At 40.8% G+C, this 17016-nt stretch overlaps 3 protein-coding genes across 4 annotated transcripts; 2 read left to right on the forward strand and 1 right to left on the reverse strand.

Moving 5' to 3' along the window:
* Positions 1–736: 736 nt before the first annotated feature.
* Positions 737–9040, forward strand: mffa (mitochondrial fission factor a). 2 transcript variants are annotated; one of them, XM_080730909.1, is made up of 8 exons: positions 737–868; positions 2545–2762; positions 4099–4265; positions 4656–4747; positions 5608–5772; positions 7769–7825; positions 8093–8177; positions 8488–9040. In XM_080730909.1, the coding sequence occupies exons 2-8, from the start codon at positions 2549–2551 to the stop codon at positions 8617–8619; spliced, it is 912 nt and encodes a 303-aa protein (XP_080587035.1). In that variant the 5' UTR covers positions 737–868; positions 2545–2548; the 3' UTR covers positions 8620–9040. The 2 variants fall into 2 exon arrangements, with proteins under 2 accessions (XP_080587035.1, XP_080587036.1); XM_080730910.1 differs by lacking the exon at positions 5608–5772.
* A 661-nt stretch (positions 9041–9701) lies between these two features.
* Positions 9702–12026, reverse strand: LOC308290006 (dynein axonemal assembly factor 1-like; the record flags this gene model as incomplete). Its single annotated transcript, XM_080731784.1, has 2 exons — positions 9702–10645; positions 11087–12026. 2 exons carry the CDS (start codon positions 12024–12026, stop codon positions 9702–9704), a joined length of 1884 nt encoding a protein of 627 aa, XP_080587910.1.
* A 227-nt stretch (positions 12027–12253) lies between these two features.
* Positions 12254–15619, forward strand: mrpl44 (mitochondrial ribosomal protein L44; the record flags this gene model as incomplete). The annotated part of the gene is made up of 4 exons (XM_080731319.1): positions 12254–12423; positions 13505–13973; positions 14866–15044; positions 15369–15619. The coding sequence occupies 4 exons, from the start codon at positions 12254–12256 to the stop codon at positions 15541–15543; spliced, it is 993 nt and encodes a 330-aa protein (XP_080587445.1). The 3' UTR covers positions 15544–15619.
* Positions 15620–17016: the final 1397 nt, after the last annotated feature.

A 17016-nucleotide genomic window follows, 5' to 3' on the forward strand; every position in this document is an offset into this window, starting at 1 on the left:
TTTAGTTTACTTTTACTTTAGTAGCCTACATCTCGGATCCAAATATTATACTTTTACTACACTACAATTATTTGTTTGTAGAGTGTGATTATTATGACAAAACATACAGTAACCATTTCAGACCATTTGAACCCTACCCTCCCCTGCCCCTTCTTTGTATATACTGTTTGTTTTGACTTACTGTCTTCTATTTTGTTTTTCTTTACATATCTACTGCATAGTACTATGTTCTATTTGTCTGTCATTCAATGTTATATGAGATACTTCAATGGTTTCCAGTGGAAATAAGCTTAGTCTTTTCATGGATCTCCTTTTAGTAGACCTTGTACCAGTGAACTGTACCGTCATGAAACTGTACCTTTTCCTATGCAAACTTCTAATAAAGTCTTCAATCAATCAATCAATTGAAATTAGCAGATCTAAAAGGTGAGCTTGTATAGGTCTGCTTTTTTCAAAATATTTATATTGAAAACGGGGATAATAGGCTATAGGTCTATAGGATAGGAGGAGTAGGAGCCTATGAGGACCAAAATTGAAACAAGCTCTCGGAGTGTTATTCTTTTATCATTATTGTATAACTGTACTTTTTTGCAAACGGTTGATAAAATATTATCAAACAATCAATCAATCAATTCCATATTTTGTATCCAGGCGCCAGGCTTCAGCTACGCAACTTCCTCTTTCCTTCGACTCTTCCTGTTTTAACTGTATGGGAGGCGCTTCTTCAGTGTCAGACATCAACATTAGAGGATGATGCTTCTATGATGTACTTGCACTCTTTACATTCTTTATAACATATTCACGCTAATTGTATTAACTTGATGTACATACATCCTATTTGAAGAGGATACTAGCACGTAACCAACGGGTAAGTTACAGCTTACATAGCAGTTGGTGGCTAGAAATGGCGCTAATGTGTTGGCTAAGCTAAACTGTCAACCATCTATTCTCTTGCACGTCGATTGTGGCTCAAGACCTTTGTTCCGCACAGCACACATCACACATAGATCGTCAATAAATCAAGGGTGGGAAATCACCTCTTTCTGATCTACCTTGTTGTCAGATTGAGTCATTAAGGTGATCATTTGAGTTGCTCAACCGTTTATTAACCATTAATGGTTGATACAATAACTATTGTTGTTAGGTAGTGCTGGTGCATACAACTTTACTAACCAGATAGTCAGCATTTATCTTTTAACTTTATTATTCTTATTAAATTAGTAACTATCCCTTTGTTTAGGGTGTATTATTGCATTGTATTCCCTTATTCTATGCTTGTTAGTTGTTATGTATTCTAATTGGCAGCCTATAATAACATACATAAGGAATAGCCTACTATGCATATGCACATGGCAGACTGGTGCAGTGGTGGCACTGGGTGATCATGCCAGCCTTGGAAAAGAGCTCATTATTAACCAAAAGGTTGCCCAATGCCCAGTAACCACCCCTGGTCTATAATTCCTGCAGTCATTCAATGTTTGTTTTTTCAGTGTGTACTTCTGTATTAGTGTTGCACTAATGATAATTCTGGCTGCAAACCAGATAATTTGAGCACATGTCTTTAAGTGTCTCTGTCGAGCTATGTACGAATCAACTTTCGTTTTGTAGATTCATTTTCTTTTTTCTTTTTCATACACACGTTTTATGCATCCAAGAGACACTTAGGCTTGTTATTATAATCATATGACAGCATCACGAGCTTTGTCCATTTATAACTCTGGCTTCATCATCACATGCTGCTCTACAACATTTCTGAGGTCCCTTTTAAGAGATTAAAATGATAATCTCTTTCTAAAGTAGCTGTAGGTTGAACGTGTGTCACAAACATTAACACGCAGAGTGAACAGGACTGAAATGGGAGATATACTGCATGTCTGGTGGTGGAAACTTTCTATTGTCCATAACTGTTACTTTTCAGGAAAATAATAACTTGTGTTCCAATGGTTCCAATGAATGTAGTTATTATTTATTCATAAGGTCTTGTTAATACTACTCATTGGTTAAAAATCACACCTAGTGTGAAGTGAGCGTGGCTATTTATGTGGGGTAGACAATCACAGCGCATCCTGCGAAGCTTGGCCATGGCCAATGGGACCCTGGCGTCCATCAAACTTTGAGCCCCGGACATTTTTTAACACGTTTATCCCTAGCCTGGTTCCAGCCCATAGACCCACCCACTCTCAGAGTGGACTGTTTCTCTGTTCTGGAATTGTGTTCATAATAAGTGATTTCTGGAGACGAAATGACGGCTCCTCCAATTAGCGCAGGGGGTGGGGGTGGGTTTAACAAATAACCAATCCGTGCCGTCAAAGTCCCCCCCCCCCTCCCCTCCAGAAATCGCTCAAACAGGGCACAATGTCAGACTCAAGCTGAACAGGTTGTGGGGGGTCCCTGGCCCTGCTTCATCTATTTCTCACCTAAGGGGTCCTTGGCCTGAAAACGTTGAAGACCCATGCACTAGACTACTAACTAAGCATGACTTCTGTGGGGGCCCTAAGTGTGACTGCCATGCTAAAGATATTGTGTTGTGGTGGTCATTTACAGCCAAATGAATGCTGCAGCATTCCCCTCCCCCACCTCAGAGATGGCGGAGATGAACCGTATCCACTATGAGCTGGAGTACACAGAGGGCATCAGCCAACGGATGCGAATCCCGGAGATGCTCAAAGTAGGTTCGTACGGCGCAGAGGGTCCTGAAGCTGAGATGCACGAGGTCCTTCACAGTGCCATGATGCAAGTTCCAGAGAGGATTATGTTAGCAGGTAGCTCTCTTTACTCTTTGTGTTGCAACAATTTAGGCCTGAAATAATTTAATACTTTAACTACTGAAAAATAGCAGATATACAAGCTCACAGCACGAATGCCGCGCTGCGAGCTTGTAGATCTGCTATTTTTTGAAAAGTTGTGAAAATGTGTGCAAATCTTTGAATATATGTAATTATTAAGCGAACATTTGTAACTCAAATTTAGAACTAAATAAGTACATATTTTGAGATGGGGGTCGGTGGCCAAATACATATCATGTTGGGGGTCCTTCACATGAAAAGATTGAGCACCACTGACATAGAAACATGGGTTTTTCAAAAAACCTTTGAAGGAGTCAAAGACTTGCACACATGTTCACGATAAAAAAAAAAATAGCAGATCTACAAGCTTGCAGTGCGGCACTCGGTGCTATTTTTCAATAGTTAAAGTAAAAATTAATGTGTAATAATGCGTTCCCAGTCTAAATGGGTTAAACCCCCTCCCCCTATGAAAAACATTCATGGGGGACCGCAGTGAATCCTTGTACCCAGGGCCCAGAATTTGGTCCGACACCCCTGTTAGTGTTGCACTTGCAACTACGACACCCTTAAAATTACAACAGTGTTGTTGAATACTAAGCTCTTGTACATCATTCGTGACTCACCTTGTTATCGTTTGGTTTCTCAGAGCCATTGATGGACTTCTGATATATTTTCTGTGAGTGTTAATGTCAGACTGGCGAAGCAAGTGCAGAACACGCTGAACAGAGCGAGCCAGCTAGGGCTGCGCAGGGTAGCCTTACTTGTGTAGCAAGGCACTCTCTTCACTTGTTTACATACCTGTAAAATTGTAATGATATTTAAGTTTAAGTTGAAAATGAAATTGGCAGGCAAAGTACAGTATATTACAGAAACAACAGTGATATTGAACTGTTTTCAATGTATTGACTGAGTGAGTCTCGGGACCCATCTGTGGTCAATGACCTGACCTATTCAATTTCCAATTTGAATGACCACTGGTCATTCAAATTGGAAATTGAATAGGTCCCCGGTAACCTGTGTTGTGTGTGTGTGTTTTTGGCTTTTTTACAAAGGGTTATAATTGGTTATATTCATGACATGTAGGTTGAACCTATCTGATTTGAAAATGATGTAATTAAAGAAATCTAGAACATGAAGTATACCTGTAATGTTATTTATAAAAAGTAAGATTAAGCTAGCCTGTGCTATCAATTAAGCAATTCTGTATGTTTTGAGTTTCAAGAAAGGAACTTCCCCATTTGAAGTGGGTTGAAACATAAAGACATTGATCCCATTCATGAATTGTGATCTTAATATTTTTTGCAATCAAAAGACAGTGATGACTCCCAGTATTCAAGACCCAGGGACCTGGACCTTATCCAGTCCACTTTACAAGAGATCCCGTCACTGAAGACCCCACCCAGAGTTCTCACACTCAATGAAAGGCCCTTGGACTTCATGGAGGAGCGGAGTGCAGCCCCAGCCCTACCCAGTGAAGAGGTAAGAAGCTGTTGAAATCTGGTTGTCTCCAGTAAGGGATAGCGGGTTCTGCAACACCTTAAAATCTGCCATAAGCTCAGTTTACTGGGCAAAAAAGCCTGTCTTCCGATTAAAGGTCAATAAATTATGAAGTCAAACAAATGTTTGCTAAAATTCATTTTATACATTATTTTTACTTGACTTAACCACTTCTTATATACAGGTACTTCATTAACAAGGGTCCCACAGGGGTCTATACCTGTTGGTCCCATCCTTTTACTACACCAAATCTCTTCACAGAGAGAGCTCACGTGACATCCCCAGAATAGGGACACTAGGGTTCATGAGGTTAAATCAACCCTGAAACGAGGAGGGAAGCATAGCCTATTCAAATGTTATTACTCTTTCTAGCTGCGGCCCCAAGGGCGATTACGACGGGAACGCTCGGCCAGTGAGAACACAACCATCCGTCATAATGGACAGCTGTCTGGAAATGATTCCATGTGAGTATCAGCTTGACAACTCTACCACTAGTCTCACCTTATCTCGTTTACACACTATCATCTTGCATGTTTTTCTGCCATCCTGCAGCTTTATCTTTCCTTCCTTTCTTTGAAAGTTTGCTTTCATAGGGCTGCAACTGTAACTGTTGATTATTTTCTTCGTGATTATTCTTTCAATTCATTTTTTTGATTAATTGAATAATATAGAAGTACGTTGTTTTTATATAAAATAATTATATTTACGAATCAACACAAACAAATGTGATTTTTTTTTTAAATAATCAATTACATTGATTAGTTTAACTGTTACAGCCCTATTTGGTTACTTGCCTTTAATATGGTGGCTATACAACAGCACTGGGATCACTTGGTTGGTGTTATTGTTGAGGCTGTGGTCTTGCTAGGCTTGTTGATGCTCCACGCTTGGTGTGCAAGTCATTAACTTATTAACGCTGTGCTGAAACTATTGATTAAAAGCACTTCATGTCAAATGACATTGTCAATGCCTTTGAACAGTTAAGTCATCAACTGTGTTGAATTCCACGGTCTTCAGAGTTTTAATCAAAAGAATCAGTCGCATGCTTGCTTATCTTCTCACTCCTGTCGGAGTGCTTGGGTGTAGGCCAGTGGAGCAAGAAAGTTATTTGATCCTTCATCTCATTAACAGCTTTTCTTTCTTTTCTGGGGGTTTTACTATTTCACTGTGGCTATCTCTCTGTACAGTTAGTAAAGTTGAGGACAGTATCTCTTCCTTTATTCTCTCCCTCCCCTCCCTCCCTCCCTCCATCCCTTTTCTACTGTCTTCTATCTGTATCTCTTCCCTCTTGCTTGGCCGGCTCCTATTGGTGGCCACTGAGCAGCGCGACCCTACCCCCCCCAGCCCCTGTCCGCCCCTGCCCCCCTCTCACCGCGGATGAGGACGAACAGAACCTGTACAGCGCTAGCGGCGTTCTGTCTTACCTCCACTCCACTACACGCCGGGCCTACCAGCAGGTCCTGGAGGTCCTGGATGAGAACCATAGCAGGTGATCTGTCAATCACCCCTCCTGCTAGGGCCGTGATGCAATCTGAGCACTCCCACTCTTGTTCACACCCTTCCGAGATATTGACCTACCGACCCGTTCCTACAGCCACCTTTTTTTTTTACATTGGGATCAATACGATAACGATTACTTAACGATTATTTAAGTGATATTATCTATATAAATTGTTTTGGGGCATTTTTGTCAAACAGTTATATGGGATCAGTTGTCATTTGAAACTCATGAAGTCTCACTATTTTAACTGTGAATTCTAGATTCAATCGCTGCTCTGTGGCACCCCTAGTGAAAATTCTTCTTGGAATTACAAAACAAATTATTACTTCAATGGTCCTGATTCACAAAGCTGTTCGTAAACAGTGCCTAAATAAAATGATTAAAGGGGTGCGTATTTTCGATAAGCCCAATCTCACGTGCGATTCACAAACTCATTTTTGCCTGACAGTCACGAGTCAAACCAAACGTAAACTCTAACCAGATTTTAAACGTCATCACTCTTCAAAATGGACAGATCTACAAGCTTATATTATAAATGTATAGTGCGACATTGGAGTTGTGGCCACACTTGCAAAAATGGCAAACACGCAGATGGAACTAATAATTCACCTCTAAATGTGTCAACTGAAAAGAAATTAAAATCGGTTGAATTTGCATCATGTGATTCATGTCTATAAGATGCATCCAAGCAATAGATTGTTTGACATATTTTTTAAAAATGTTTTATGTGTGTTTACAAATGCCAGGCCTCTGAGTGGTGTTGTAAAGCTGCCACAAAGCACAAAAAAGAGAAGAAGAGAGTGATGGGTTTTTTTTTTTGTGCTTTTTATCATGTCCACTTGTTGCTGACAGAGGTAGTGTGGGAGGGAGGAGTACAGTTTGCTGTAAAAGCTCTATTGCACTCAGTAGCACAAACACAACATGTGTGTTGTTGTTGTTGTTGGGAGGGGAGGGGGGCTCTGCGCATGCGGGTTAGGGAGAGGTTGTGCTGCAACGTCATAGTGTACAGGAATTATGCATATTCGGCTGTACATAGAGAGACGTGACGGCACAGTCTTCAGATTGATTCACCTTGGGAGCCGGTTTCAAACATGTACGTCTTGGGGCACCCAAGACGCCGGCTCTGTGTGGCAGAAAGGTCTAAAAGATAAAGAAATGGTGCGGAATCACCCAAATTTGTTTTCGTATGGACTGCCGTAGTGAATCATGCCCATTGACTCACATAGGCCTCTAAAGTGCATCTGCATTTGGTGTGTTGAAAGTTTGGGAGCGTTTTGAAGTCATCACTAGCAAATCACACAAAATCAATTGACATGAATGTTTCTAACACTATTAATATTGCATGTTAATTACACAGATTGAAAAGGTAGTCTAATTTGCACTCTTTCCCCTTTCTAAGCGATGGCTTCTCTGTGTTTGACTAAATGCATTGAAGACAACGCCTCCTTAACAAATGTCTGTTCTACTCTAAAATAGTTAACAGGAAATCTAAACATACAGTATGTTGTGAAAGTTCATCTTACACTGTCTTGACAAAGTGATAATACTAGTGTAGTTAGTGATACTTGCCTTGTACTTGCATAAATTGAAATGCCACCTTAAGTCGCTGGTCCTGTGGTACTCCATCAAGTTGTTGGCTTTTTTGCTCAACCTTCCACACACTCAGCTTTGATTCTAATAGTGCTGTCAAGCACAGTTTTTGAGTTTACTTTGTGACCAATGCCGCTACTAAGCTACATTATCTTAATTTACCATCCACGATATATGTATTTTATTTTGTGGGTGCAGTTTTGTTTTTGTAAAGCCAGAACCTAATTTGCCCTAGTATCGTGATACAATGTGTTACAAGGCACTGTCTATACGTAAGCAATGAATGTGAAGGAGGGGAATCTGAGCTGAGGCAACATGTATGCAGCACTACCATTACTGTCTGTCTCTGTCTTGTCTTTCCTTTCTTCTTCCCCTGTTTTCCCTACCACTTCAGCAAACCATCGCTGCGAGGGGGGTCGGCATCTGTCTCCAACCCCCTGCATGAATCCAGGTAACTCCACCTGGCACTCCAACTTCCAAGCTTTTCCTCGATTTTCCTTCTTTCTTGGTTTCTGTCCTGGTTTCTGGTTTCTGTCCTTGCTCTCATTTAAGATCAGACGGTACAACAAAAAGGGTTTATAATCACAATCGGGAAATTAGCTGGTAGTAAAGGATTCAAAGTAAATCAATTACCAGTGTGCAAAGTAGATCAGTTCTAATATCATTATACTGTATGTCCATTTGTGAGTCCTAACAGTTTCCCCCCTCTCTATTCAAGGCTTGCGCTATCTACATTAGACGCCTCTATGGATGGAGGGTCAGATGATATGGCTGTGGTTGATGCAGCAACCCTGAGACGTCAGGTTAGTCATTCCCAAATATATTACCTCAGCTTTGAGAACTGAATTGATGTGGAAAATAGATTTTTTATTATCAACTAATAATATGGAAAATAGCCTACAAGCTCACAACACATGGCATTGTGACGCCTTCTGAGCTTTTAGCTATTGAGTTTGAAGACATGCCACACTTTTCACATTGGCCTATTCTAGCGCCACCAGGACGCCCGACCTGGCGGAGACCTGTGCTCGTAAGAGCACTGCTTCTAGTTTATATTATTAAATTGATTAACTGTTGCATCTCGATAAGATCGTTTTTCCTTTTTATTGACAGATTATCAAGTTGAACCGGAGACTCCAGCTCTTGGAAGAAGAGAACAAGGAGCGAGCAAAGCGTGAGATGATCCTGTATTCAGTTACAGTAGCTTTCTGGCTCATCAACAGCTGGGTGTGGTTCCGCCGTTAAAGCTTTTCCGCCTTATAATTTAACACCGCCAGAGGAGGACGAACCTTCTCTCTTGTTCTGTGTCAAATGTTAGCAAAACCCTACCCACTGCACTCAGTCCCCCATACAAGCAAAGCCTAGCTGTGTGTACACAAGACCCATTGCACAAAGGGATATTTTGATTTCATGTATTGTATACATGTACATTTATTTTTTACAGTTCTGTATGTAAACCATTCTGTTTTATGAACAACTTTCTTCTTGATGTTGCTGAGCACGTTTGGCTGTAAATATTTGTTTCTGTCACTCTAAATTGTGGTTGTCAATGATCCTAAAATGTACAACAAAAAAAGACAAATTGAGCCACATTTTAGATGTATACCTATGGGCAGAATGTATTTATTGGGAGCAGAGTAATATGTGAATAAATCTGAGAACTGTACTGCTGTATTGTAAGAGGATTCTTATAGTATTTGTAAAGATATGCTGAATTCAATAGACAATTCTTTTTTAGTTTGCCATTATTTTGCTATTGTATAATAGCCATAAATCCTATGGATAAAAATATTTCATGAATTAAAATGAAAGATTTCATTTTAATAAATGCTTGCTGCTGTAGTTAACTGTAGCACTGGCTTATTTCTTAGACCTGCTAAATTAGAATTGAATGATTGTTGTGAGTACAAATAAAATATATAGCTCCTGCAAATATAGCCATTTGACAGATATTCACACTTTATGTTTAAGTGTACAATATGTGATGTAACAAGCTACTGTTCTATATTTTGGCCTTGGCGAAAGAAAACTTAACTAGTACTAAATAAGAAAGGCCTGCCCCTGAGGATTTACTTTAAAACATACTAATATCCAAATACTAGATTCTGAAAGTATTTGATTACTAACATAAAAAATAAAAGCACTTATTCCTGTACCTTGAAGGTGAGAGACCAAACATCAGCATTTTTAATCATTGTACACTTCAGTCTCATTTGAATACAATACACACACACACTGATCAAAATGTTTCAAAATAAGCAGTAAGGCTGCCATCTGAATGTACTGTTTGTGATATACCATTGCTTTTTCAATTGCATGAAGCGTCATTAGTCAATCTCCTCAATCAAAAACCGATGGGGACAGGACACTTGCTTTGGTTTGGGCTTGCTCTGTGGCTTTGAAATCACATCTGGGTCATGATCACCATGCAAGGAAATGTTAAGGACCTCAGCTGAGGCCTTGCAGTCACTCCTCTTGATGAACACTGAATCTCTCTCTGGGCCAGAAGTAGATTGAGACTTACAAGCCAGCTCTGTCACACTCTCATATTTGACTGACTCATCATCATCATCGTTATCTCTTGATATAACCTCTATTTTTGGCCTGGATATTTGCTTACAGGAGAAGCTAGTGGCTGAGTCTGGATTTTCCATGTCAACCTCCTCCAGATCAGGCAAATCATCAATATACAGAGAGCTATGTGGTTGCAGGTGAATAGTCTCCAGGTCCTCAGCTGCTTGCATTTCTGTCACAAGGGCCCCAGGACCATGCACTGCTACCTCCTCATCTGGTTCAGAGTTAAGTCTCATGGTAGGAAGAGGCTGTTTATGCTCTGACTGCTTCTTCTCAAACTTTCCTTCATTCCCCTGATCTATCACCCATGGCTTTCTCTCAGACTGGATTTTGTATGTTTGTTTTGTCTCAGGAAGTTGCTCTCTCTCCAGCAACACTGCTGCATTGCTCTGTCCCTCTTTTGGTCGCCTCTTCTGTCCTAAGTTCTCTGTCTCTGGGACAGAATGCTCATTCTCCGAATTATCATGTAGATGATTCTCTAACTGATGGCTTGCATCTTCTAATGACTCTCCCTCAAGTTGTTCCTTTTCTATCTTATCGACATATGAGGCCTCTGTTGACTCTCTCTGTTTCTGTGGGAAATCTGCATTAGCATCCCAGCTGTCCTGCACAGATGCCTGAATACCCGCTCCCTGTGATGAGCTCAAAGCTTCGGTCTCACTGGGAGTCTCTGGAGTTCTCGAGGCATCAGGCTGACCTATAATGAAACAGAATACACTTTAAAGGCTGAGCAGGGGTGTCAAACCAAATTCTGGGCCCTGGGTACAAGGATTCATTGCGGGCCCCCCATGAATGTTCTTCATAACATTTGAAAAATAACAGATGCTCAAAATATTTAGTTCCAGGGACCCCCCAGAAGCAACATTTTAGTTACAAATGTTCGCTTAAAAATATTTAGGCCTCTATTCAAAGATTTGCACACATTTTCACAGCTTTTCAAAAATAGCAGCTCTGCAGCTGCGAGCTTGTAGATCTGCTTTTTTCCAATAGCTAAATAATGAAGGTCCCTCCACCTTGGGCCCTAGTAACTCAGTCCCACTTTCCCCCCCTTGTGACACCCCTGAGGCTGAGACACCTGTTATGTGTGTGTAAGTGTGTTTGGGGAGTGTAGGTACTGGGACAAATAACTGTTAACTACCTCTCTCTTGTTGCTCTCTGAGAATGCGATTCTCCAAGGCTTTATCTCGAATGGCTGCCAAGGCGTCCAAACCATCTTGGATCTTCTTCCTCTCGCGTGTTTCCCATAAACCCATCTCTGTGCGCTCAGCTTCCAGGCCACCCACTGCCCATGCCTCTGCACATGCCCTGTCTTTGGGGAACACAGGTCGGTCATCGAGGTACGTGAGCTGTTTGAGGCGTACAATCACAGTCTTCCTGTAGTTGGGAATCTTTTTCACCACTTCATTTCCCATGAGATTTAACACCCGCAGCTCTGGCATGCACGCAAGCACAGAGAGGATCTCTGGGTCGTTCAGTGAGTTGTGGGACATGTCCAGGACACTGATGGAGGGACACTGGCTCAAATGCTCCACGTCGGCCACAGTCTCAAGCTTGTTGTGGGCAATCTGCAGAGTGCCCAGCTCTAGGAGGCAGGAGATGTTCTCTATGGTTCGTATGCAATTGTTGGAGACATTCAGGGTGCAAAGTCTGCTCAGATGTTCAAGGTTTTCCAGCTTGTATATGAGGTTCTGCTGCAGGAACAAGCTGCGCAGCTCAGTCTGGGCCTGCAGGTGCTCGATGCGTCGCAGACCGTTGCTCTCCAGCCAGAGACATTTCAGTCCTGTATACTCCTCCAAGTTCTCTATGGAGGAGAAACCTCTAAAATGCAAGTATAGTGTATCATTCAGGTAAGGTGTCAGATAAAGTTTGTGTTCCTTACAGTGGTCCTTCAGGAATTTCTTGGTGATCCTTGGTCCCGATTCTTTGTCCTTTTTATCTTGATCTGATGTTTTACTGTTTTGTTCTGGATGGTTGCAGGTCACTCCTGCTGTGATCTGGCGTTTGTCCTCTCCATCTATGAAAGGAGATAAATGTACTATCTTGTCATCTCCAACTTCAAGAAGTTGTTTAGTTGCCATTATGTCTGTCCAAAACTCAAAGCACAGAATAATGGTTGAAAAAGTAGACAGACGAGCTATCATTCGTTTGTTTGTTTGTTGTTTGGTAACGCGTCTCTTTGGCGTTTCTATGGTAACGTTGATGCACAGGTCCACCACACATGACGGTCGGCCCGGAACTAAAGATCACGAGTTTGTTCCGCGACGGACTATTTTCACTGACGCACACGTTGTCAGTGAGAAGTGTCATGGCGTCGTTTGTAAATCGTGGTTTGAGAGCACTAGGCATTCATTACCAACATGTTTGTAGAAATGTTTCATTCACACAGGTCAGAGGAAAGAAACGATGGATGAGGGCATATACCCGCATCATGGCAAGAAAGTTAAAGCTTGAAGGACCTCCACCTCCCATACCACGGTAACGTTTCCTTGTCCTGTTCACTTTAGAGATCAGCTCAAGGCCATTGCAGATCTCTGCAACAGTATATATGTGCATGCTAATCTAATCCTAATCTGGAATATCTGCATAGATCTACAAATCTGTGCGCCATAAGGCAAGGCAAGTGTATTTTGTACATCAGGCAATTCAAAGTGCTTTGCATAAACAACATTGATACAGTTAAGACCCAGAGCATTAATAGTGCAAAAGAACATAAAATACAACATTTAAATACAATAAAAAAAGAGGAGTTAAAATAAAACATAAGAAATAATACGTTTATGGTGCAGATTAAAGAAACAAAAACAACAGCATAAATGTCTTTAGCTTTAAAAGAGTTGAAGCAGACCAGCAGCATGCAACTCAGATTCTAAATGGCATCAACCCTTAACAGCCCATGCTCCCAAACAGAAAAGTCTGATTATATTAAACGTTAAAGTAACTCACCAAGATTGCAACTGTAAGGAAAACTTGGATTATCCGCTGAGTGATTCCAAACTCTCCCACATTGAAAAATAATCACCTGTGCTGAATTTATTGACGGAAGGTTACTCATAACATGGTGGGTTTAACTTTTTATTAAATAAAAACAAGCCTTACGTACAGTACAGCTGCGATCCTGAGTGAGTTTAAAGAGATTTTACAATCAGGACTTTTCTTTTGTTTGAATGGGCTGTCAGGGGTTGGTAATGCAACTCTAGATGCCAGATAGCAATATAGCATATGAGTTGCTTGCGGCTAGTATCAGACCTGAAGTGTTCTTAAAATTTGTTCCAGATACAGTATGTAGTGTTTCATAAAGTGGCATTTAGTTCAGGAAGCAGACCTTTCTCAGATGACCTGTGAGTGAGGTCTGGATGGTTCATGATGTAGCTGAAGACCAGAAATGTATTTTGTCCCAAAACCCTGAATGTTAAATACAATCTCAGAGTTAGGATTGTACAGGGTAGCCAGCATCTAAACACTATCTAAGTGTTGTTGTATGTTTTTGTTTTTTTTACATAATTGTGAAATATTTGAAAACGTTTAGCTAGACCTGTCCTGTCACATTATCTTCCAGCTTTCAACAGCCTAACTGGGATTACCATGCTGAGGTCCAAGCTTTCAGCACCCGTCTTCACGAAGATTTCTCTTCTGAGCTTCTCAAGGCGGCCTTTGTCAATCCTTGTTACGTGCAGTCAGAGCAACAGAGAAGACAAACCTTAGGCATGGACACAGTAACAACCGCTCTCGTCCTAGCGGACAATGTCAAGTTGAGTGCACAGGGTCTAGGTTTCACTCAAAGCTTCCTGAGTGACTGGTGCAAGGCCAGCTTCCCAAGCCTGCCAAATGATGCTTTGACTGCTGTTACAAGTCACCTGACCAGTTCTGCAGTCATATGCCATGTTGCGAGGAACCTGGGCGTTGAAGAGCTCACTATGAGTGCAGAGTTTCCAGTCCCTGATGCCGTGCTGTACTCAACCTTCATGGCTGTAATTGGAGCACTAGAGCAGAGCAGTGGAGCAGAGCGAGCTGGATTTTTCCTCAGGGTAAAATTTATGTTTATTCCATCTGATTCACTGATTCTCCTCTGAACTATATTAAGATTTACGGTATCTTATTTATTTGGCCAATTATATCTATGAGGTGCATTTCATTGGTGATTAGTCTGGTAACTGTAATAATCATCTGCAGCAGAGGTAACTGATGGTCTTTGTTTGTTGTGGTGTTTGTCACAACGAGGTCCAGTTTCATCATAGCACAGTTTTTTCGACTGCACTTGAAGAAACTTTAAGTTCTTGACATTTTCTGGATTCACCTCCTAATAGACTGACATTTGTCTTTGCTTAGATGAGAAGTTAATTGAATGGCCTTTATCAAATAAGGCTGTACTAAAAAATTAATGATTTTTTATTTAATTAAACTCCATTATTCAGTCTGAAAGCCCTCTCAGTGCAGCTGTTTTCTGAGATGGGCTGTGGACAAAGTGGGACTCTTTGGCTAGATTAGTTCATACTGGATTGGGCCGGGCCTCTGGTTAGATTTTCAACCAAGAAACCGTGCCTTTCTATAACGTCATCATCAGACCCTGAATGCAAGGCTAGCTATTCAGGGGCTGGAACTAGGCTATATATCTTCCACAAATTAACTTTTACAAGGCACATTGTGTTTATTAAAAATAATTCCAGGTGACTTCCTCACATGTTTGTGGGTTGAGAGACTGCCAAGAGCGTGCAAGCTGTCATAAAAGAAAACAGTGGATACTCTTACAAATAGTTGTTTTCTCAATTATTCTGTAGAAAATAATAAACAAATAAAGACAACCCCTTCAAGGAGTAGGTGTGTGCTGTCCAAACCTTTTGGTACTGTATGCGTCTGAAATTATATTGGTTATTTCTCTCACTGTATTTTTCTTTCTCCTTTCCTCCCTCCTTCCTTTAGGATTTCCTGGCCACCCAGCTGATAGGGAAGGACCTGTTTGATATGTGGTTGGTGGTTGACCCAATGGCCCGGCTGGTGGAGGAATTAACATTGCAGAATCTCCCTCTTCCAGAGCCTCGTCTCATCAGGTCTGCTGGAGCCAGCACGGTTCTCCCACTTTACTTTGTGGGCCTGTATAGGTACGTAAAATACATTTTAAATATGGAGAAGTGCAGTCAGTCAATCGGTGCATTTTCTGTTAGTTTACTCTGTTTTTGTGTGTGGGAGAATCGATTAAAATGCAATTCTCAAAAAGTAGTGGAGTGAAGGGAACTCATTTTTATAAGCATGGCAAGAAATTTGCTGTCAGCACTGACGACAAAAGGCACACCGCTGATCTCTCAAAGAAATGGCTTGACTTCAAATACAATTTTGCTATATTCTTTATAAAGGTAGCTGTAGTGATACACGGATAGTCTGGTAATATCAACAAAATGCCAACATATTGCCAACATGTTTTTCAGCGATAAGAAGCTTCTGGGTCAGGGTCCAGGAGAGACTGTTCTGGTTGCGGAGGAGGAAGCAGCTCGTGTGGCCCTGAGGAAATTGTACGGCTTCACTGAGAACCGTAAACCGTCTGACTTCTCTCCACCACAGAACTTTCAGCAGCAAGAAGCCATCCAAGCTAGCAGCACCTAAACACAGCTATTGTGCAGTGTACACAGTAAAATCCTCAGCGTTAACTCTGAGAATGTACAAAATGTAACCAAATGTACCTGTGTGGTTGTCATGTTATGATATAACATGTATATTTGTACCATTGTTGATGAGCAGTAATAAAATATGTCTACATCATGAATATGTCTGAGCTTGTTGTCTTTATCACGAAGAGTTAATCTGTATTATACTCATCTAGACAGTATTAATAGCAGGTGTCAGCAACCTTTTTTGATGTTTTTATTTTCTTGGTCAGTGTGCCATATTATGTTTAATTATGACACCACATCAAAGTTAAACATTTCCAACATATTTTGATTGTCCATATACATAGCAACCTTTTGGAAATATTAATATCTTCAGGATGACAGGATGTAATAATCATTAGACTCGGAGCAATAACCCACAATCTCCCTTCCCAGCCAGAGATAAGACTTTGTCTTTGAAAGAATCATGTATGTGCATGAACTCCACTTGTGAAATAAAAACTTGTTCTACAAGAGTAGGCTATCACCCTTCAGCCTTCACCAGTTGCGCCTTGTTAACGGAATGTTTTGACTAATATAAAAACAAAGCCATAGTATATTATTGACATTAAATGGTACTGTAAACTCGGGTGTTACCAATGATACTAGATTTCACAGTGAACCAACATATTTTGTTTACCCTACAAGCTACAATGTTAATGTCAAATGGCTGCTGTGAAAAGGGTACTATTATAGTTGCAGATGTGTGTGGTCTTCTAGATAGAATAATAGAAATAAGAAAAACAGAAATATCTATCAAAGGTTCACTTATTGCGATGTTAATTTGTTCCACGTGATGGCGATCTAAGATCTAGAACTACTAGCCAGCCCAGTCACGTGACTAACTGAAGCGTACGTTTACGTCTGACGTCATCATCATCATCAACCAGATGGGATTTATGGCTCTTAGAAGTGAACCGGATCTCTGGGATCCGTTCCTTTCAAAGAGCCGTTCAAAAGACTGTCTCATTTTAGTTACAATTAGTTATTTAGTTACTTTGTAGATTTCTATTATAATTACAAATCCCTTCAACCCTATATACATATGCGTATATCTGCTGTTTTCAAATGTTTTTCTACATTTTATTCATTTGGAAAACTTGTGAAATGGGAAATTGTTCATAACGAGTACATTTTGATACCAGTACTGTTGTACTTCAAGTACATTTTAATTCCGAACTTCTACTTGTGGCAGAGTAGTTCTAAATTACAGTATTTATTATGTAAGATGTTTTGTACTTTTCCCACGATCCCACCACTGTTCATTAGAAAGCAACGGCTCCCTCCCTAGTCCCTACTGCGAACCGGATCCCATCGTTCATTTCAAAGAGCCGTTCAAAAGACTCGATTCGTTCGCAAACGTCCCACCTCTAGAACCACGTGTGTTTCCCCCGCCCCGCACACAAGACAGTTGAAGACACACTGGACT

This window comes from Nannobrachium achirus (genome assembly GCF_963921795.1).
Source record: "Nannobrachium achirus genome assembly, chromosome: 8".
NCBI classification, from domain to species: Eukaryota; Metazoa; Chordata; class Actinopteri; order Myctophiformes; family Myctophidae; genus Nannobrachium; species Nannobrachium achirus.

Coding starts and splice junctions, on each gene's coding strand:
- mffa (XM_080730909.1), top strand. CDS start 2,549: ATGAATGCTGCAGCATTCCCCTCCCCCACCTCAGAGATGGCGGAGATG. Junction 2,763..4,098: donor AGAGAGGATTATGTTAGCAG/GTAGCTCTCTTT, acceptor TGCAATCAAAAG/ACAGTGATGACTCCCAGTAT. Junction 4,266..4,655: donor CAGCCCTACCCAGTGAAGAG/GTAAGAAGCTGT, acceptor TACTCTTTCTAG/CTGCGGCCCCAAGGGCGATT.